Genomic DNA, 5541 nt, shown 5'->3' with positions numbered 1-5541 from the left:
GCCAGCTCTCCAGTGAAACTATACAAGGACACTCCCAGTGCCCTTTTATCTGGGATAGTCGGCATTTGCATAAGAGGTGTCACATAAGAGGTTTGCCACTGAAATGTGATATTTTGTGTCCTGGTGAACTTCTTTGAGTGAAATTGAACCTGTTTGTCTGGCATGTTATGGAAGAGGAGCTGTCAGTGTAAAAAGCATGTTGCTTGATTACTGATCTGTAATTAAGGACTGTACAATCCATACTCAACAATCTTTCTCTACATCATTAAATACTTTTGACTAATTAACTGTCTATCTATCCTACATCTGTCAATCAACCAGACATCTATGGACAACTCAAAAAAGTCAACTCTGTCATAAGTATAATCAAATAACCACATTGCCTTGAATTTCTTTTTGTTGGGTGAATTTCTTTTTGTTGGGTGATGCTGTCTCTTATTTAGGGCAGGTAACATCCATGACTTTCAACTTTTTTGACAATGTCAAACTGGATGTTCCTTAATAACAATCAGAGACCAGTTGTGGTCTAAAAAAAGTTAAAAAAAAATGAATTTATTGCATTGGAAAGCACATTAGCAATTTCATATAACGACAATTTATACTAAACAACTTCTATTAACATCGAAAGATAAAAATAACCTGACTCCCATTGAATTTTTCTAATATATAGACATGGATATCTATTTGAAACCTCTAACTTTCAGATCATAACATTGGGGAGTACAGTAAATGTACTACAGGCTGGTCTACACTGCATTTAGGATCTATTCAGATACGTGCTCTCATCCACGTCTTAGTCCTGGTCCTGTTCCTTGTCCTCGTCCTGGTCATGGATGAAGCTGTAGCGCCGGTACACAGAACCATCCTTACTGCTGTACACCACGTCTGCCTCATCCCCACTGTCTGGCTCAGGCACACCATGGGGCATACTAGTGCTTCCACTGCCACTCAGTCTCTCGTAGCTCTGGCTCCAGCACAGCCTCTTCCTGGCACGGGCCTGGACCAGGCCAAACACAGCCAGCGCCAGGCCTAGTGCCAGCAGCAGGGACATGGGCAGGGCGGCCGAGGTGTGCTGGAGAGTTATAGTGGGCAATTGAAGGTCGGCCGTGTGGCCACTCCCCGGCCTGGGCTCAGAGGCCTCCACACACAGTGCTAGCACATGGAAACAGAAGTTAGTCACTTACTGCTTGTCAAACATATCATGTTGGTTGCTATGTGAGTGATGAAATTAAAGTTGCGCAAGTTATACATTCCAAGTGTTCACAATGTCAATAACTCTGAGGGGATGTGATTAGTCAGTTAACTACACGTACACGTCTACTATTCCAAGTAAAGAGGAAACTGTTTCAAGGATAATAAGTTGAAAGACAAATAAGTATTCTGCCCCATCCTTAAATTACTGCATGTGTTGCTTGTGCAAATAACTTCAAAACAGAGAAGAGGAAGAGAATATGTGGAAGCAGGTGCGTTGTTAGACATAAAGCTCTACTGGGGGACAGGCGCCTCCTCATTATACATACAGTTCAGGGACGTAAGTTGGATATCAGCTTTGGCAGGGACATCAATAGTTAACGTGTGCGTGCGCCACAATTTAAGAGCAAATCGTTTTTTGAGCTTCATGTAATATAATAGGACTATGTTGGACTCATGTTATTACTGTGTTTGAGTCCAAATAAGATGATCGGTTGGCCTATTGTTTAGAAACTTTCTTCAGTTTAGTAATGTTTTCTTAGCCTACCTCAATTCTGACTTGTGTGCCGACACCTGGACTTATGTGTGTGCGCCATTATAGCAACCACAGAAGAGCACAGAATTCTGCAGGCAAGCATCAGTTTATGTTTTCAGTAAAACTGTGTCGATTGGGATTCCGAGATTATCAATCTAAATGAATGCACTGACTATTAAAGTAAATTGTTAAAACTCAAACTTTAACAATTATTTTTTTTACTGGGGCATGTGCCCCAGTAAAAACACAGTAAGCCAGTTTGTCAACCAAAACTTGATATAAGCTCTTTGTGATACTCTACCAGAGCGGAGGTCACAGACACAGCAATCTGTGCTATTCTCCCCATCAGACTGGCAGCAGGGAGCACAGCGGTTCTCCACAGCATGGAGGGCAGAGTCAGCATAGCAGCTTAAACACTGGTTGGGTCTGGGACCAGTACAGTGTCTACATGAGCTGTCACATGGTTCACAGGTCTCCTTAAAGACATGGATGACAATGTTGGTGACAGAAAAGTATAGTAACCAAAAGTTCTCAGAACCTAATGAGAGGTGATTAATGTTGTCCACAGCATTATGCTGCTTCACTTATAATGTAAATATTGTATCGCTTAACAAAAGCCCTGAGAGCCAAAAACTGTTGTGGGGATAATGTGGCACCTCTGTTCAGTCTTAACTTATAATAAGATAGATGGCATCCCATTTTAATGTATTTACTTTCCCTTCTTTGCACTCCATGGCAAAATCAAATAGTGCTGTAACAAAGAACTCACATTCTCTGAAAAGTAGCGTCCTTCCTCACAGTGTGGGTAGCAGACATTGTTTTGTAGAGTGCTACCCCTGTCACACGTCAAACAGCCCTGGGGCGTGGAATCTGCAAACACACACACACTGTGAGCGCTTACAGAAAAATGAATTCAGAGGTCTCTGACGTAGGGGCACACATGGCACTGTTCCAAAGGCACTTCTATGGTGTGATTAAAGAACTGAAGTGAGCAGTGAGTACTAATGATCCCTCTGAGTACAGATACAGTATGTGGATAGTGTTTGGGTTACCTGTGCAGGTTCGGCAGCTGGTGTGACACTGTCTGCAGACATGAAGGAGTGGGTAGAAGCGATGTGGGCAGCGTTCCACACACAGCCTGGTCCCCTGGAGCTCCAAGAGGGGAGGCAGACAGATCCGACAGGACTCAGGCCCCGACCCGGAGCACAGTTCACATGAGGGATCACACTTCTCACAGTTGGAGCTCTTACTATAGTAGCTGAGGACAGAAGCAGTTTCCTGATTAATAAGTATGAATGCCTTCAGTTTGACAGTATGCTACTGGAATAATAAGTTACAAGGAAAGAATGCACTGTTTGTTGAAAGGGAGTGTAAGGAAGATTCCAAACAGATGGCCAACACAAAATGTAAAATAAAAGTTTGGGAAACAAGGCAAACGGTATTTGAGTTCCTTGTTTGTCACTCCTAAACATACGTCAGTTGATGACTGACAACCAGGATGAAGCATTGCATCAGAGAACAGGAGGGTGGTGGCATTAAGGTTTAAAAACTCCAAACGTTATGACTGTGCCTAATTTACAGTAAATGTTTGAACTTGTTGCAGGAACACCTCATGAATGTGATATGGCTTTATCATCCCTCACCCAGTGGGGCAGTTGGAAACACACAGGTGGAGGAGGTTGAAGTATCCTGAGGCGCAGGTCAGGCAGTCTTTAGGGGAGGCTCCAGAGCAGCTGGCGCACACGTGGTCACATGGAGAACAGAAGCCCAGCTCGGCCCCATCGGCCTGCTGTCTGGAGCTGTAGGTACCTGCAGGACACTCACTCACACAGGTGCTGTCTGAGAACAGATGCACAAATACACACAAAAAAACCACACACACACACACTCACACACACTGCAATGTCACAAGAACGTTACACTCGCTGGTTCTGGTGTTCAAATGGAGGTAACCCTGGTGGAAGGTATTTACTTTGAAGGTATTTGGGCACAGCGCAGGTCTGGCACTCATTATGCCCTGGTCCTCCACAGGACTGGCAACAGCGGTGACAAGCTTTGCAGGTGAACTGGTCATCATGTAGGAATGTTCTGGGTGGACAGTCTGTGTCTCCCGTTACCCCACACAGCAGTGTGTTTGGGTCCAGAACCAGACCCTTCTCGCACTGGGTACATTGGTTGGCCTCAGACCCAGAGCACTTGGCACACGTCTGGTGACACTCTACATAATCAATTAAAACACCAACATTGTTTTGTGAACAATGACTGACTGTACGGTAGATAAATATTGACCATCAATCTCCTCCAATATTTGCTAACATAAAATGACCAGCCCTAATATATCACCAATTAACACATTTACACAATCAGGTAACAGCTTGTGCTTGAAGACGGTCTTCCAGTGGGTTCTATGTTATTTTGCTCTCACCCTGGCATTCCATAACAAAGCTTTCATAATACGTCCCTGTGGGGCATTCTTTGGAGCAAATGCCCTGGTACAGCTTGGGAGTGAAAGCGGAGCATGTTTCACAGTCGTCAGCCAGTGGCCCAGAGCAGCTGGCACATGTGGCGTGGCACTGACCACAGCGGCCCTCCTCCATGTCCTCATAGTAGCCCATGGGACAACTGGCTTTGCACACCCCATTTAAAATCAGGTACAGGAAACTGCACTCTATTAAACAATAAAAAAGAAAGGCAAAGGTCTGCCATCGAAATTGTATGACAGCTATAAATTGTTAGATAAGAATCAATCTCTGGCTATCACTCACTGAAACAGGTCCTGTCATCTGAGCAGATGTCACAATGGGCAGGACAGCGTCTACAGGTGCCATCATCCCGAGGGTAGGTCCTCAGGGAACAGTTGGGTCTGCACTGACCACTCTCCAGGAAGTGGTTGTCTGCACACGATAGGCACTGAGACTTGGTGCCTTCACAGGTCAGACAGGAGGTGTCACAGACCTCACACAAACTCTTCTCTTTCTCAAAGAAACCTCTGAAAACACCACATAGCACTCATGATTCAAATATACAGGGTTAGGATAAAACAAGTATTGGACAATTTCTTTCTGTCCACTATGGGTACATGTATGAAGAGAGACAGAAATGATATATCCACAAGACCACCCAGTGCAAACATATCTTTGGCCAAGAAAGATGACTCACTCTGGGCAGTTGGACCAGCACCTCCCCAGGTAGAGGAACAGAGGGTAGCTGCCAGTGGGACAGCTGACACAGTTATCACTAGTCCGCTCACAGGTTTCACAGTTGGGGGAGCACTCCTCACACAGCTGGGAGGATGGATTAGCATAGGACCCTGAGGGGCAGTGATCCACACACGAACCCTCCTGGTCCAGAACATACCCTGCACCACATGGAGTGAGAGAAAGAAACAACAAAGACAGACAGAAAGACAATGAGAGATAGATGGACTTATTAGGCTTAAAAGTGAGATAAACAGTACATTATGTGGATCGAGGAGAAAGGGAGAGAGAAGGAAAGAAGGGAAGGCCAGGCTACCTTCAAAACACGAAGAACAGTCCAGGGCTTGAGGTCCAAAGCAAGTCTTGCAGGATGCATCACAGGAGTGACACTCAAGTTCAGATTCTTAGAGCACAGGAAAATACAATCTGTTTTTATGATATCACACCCCTATCAAACCATACAGTTGAACCAACTGAACAGATAAGCAGAATTGAGTAAAAATTGAGTACTATTTGAATCTTTTCATGAGAGGGCAATATTGTGCGAGCTGTGAGTAAAGCTGGGCTGCTTGTGAGCATAATAAGAGACATGGTCAATTGTAAAACTGGGTATCAAGT

The 5541-nt window shown here is 44.6% G+C and overlaps 1 protein-coding gene across 4 annotated transcripts in view; it reads right to left on the bottom strand.

The window, feature by feature from the left end:
* Positions 1-511: 511 nt before the first annotated feature.
* The window catches only part of LOC134021090 (proprotein convertase subtilisin/kexin type 5), a 401110-nt gene continuing 396080 nt past the window's right edge, over positions 512-5541 (bottom strand). For 2 of the 4 annotated variants that reach the window (XM_062461566.1, XM_062461567.1), the window contains exons 7-16: positions 5240-5326; positions 4886-5084; positions 4492-4715; positions 4152-4394; positions 3699-3944; positions 3370-3565; positions 2779-2984; positions 2496-2596; positions 2028-2202; positions 512-1152 (exon numbers count right to left, since the gene is read on the bottom strand). In XM_062461566.1, coding sequence (XP_062317550.1) covers positions 794-1152; positions 2028-2202; positions 2496-2596; positions 2779-2984; positions 3370-3565; positions 3699-3944; positions 4152-4394; positions 4492-4715; positions 4886-5084; positions 5240-5326 — 2036 coding nt within the window. In that variant the 3' untranslated portion in view covers positions 512-793. The remainder of the gene's footprint in view (positions 1153-2027; positions 2203-2495; positions 2597-2778; positions 2985-3369; positions 3566-3698; positions 3945-4151; positions 4395-4491; positions 4716-4885; positions 5085-5239; positions 5327-5541) is intronic. The other 2 variants (XM_062461568.1, XM_062461569.1) reach the window with 1 other exon arrangement.

Source organism: Osmerus eperlanus, chromosome 5, assembly GCF_963692335.1.
Source record: "Osmerus eperlanus chromosome 5, fOsmEpe2.1, whole genome shotgun sequence".
In the NCBI taxonomy this organism is placed as follows: domain Eukaryota; kingdom Metazoa; phylum Chordata; class Actinopteri; order Osmeriformes; family Osmeridae; genus Osmerus; species Osmerus eperlanus.
The sequence above is the reverse complement of the archived record's forward strand: the minus strand, read 5'-3'. Positions and strand labels throughout refer to the sequence as shown.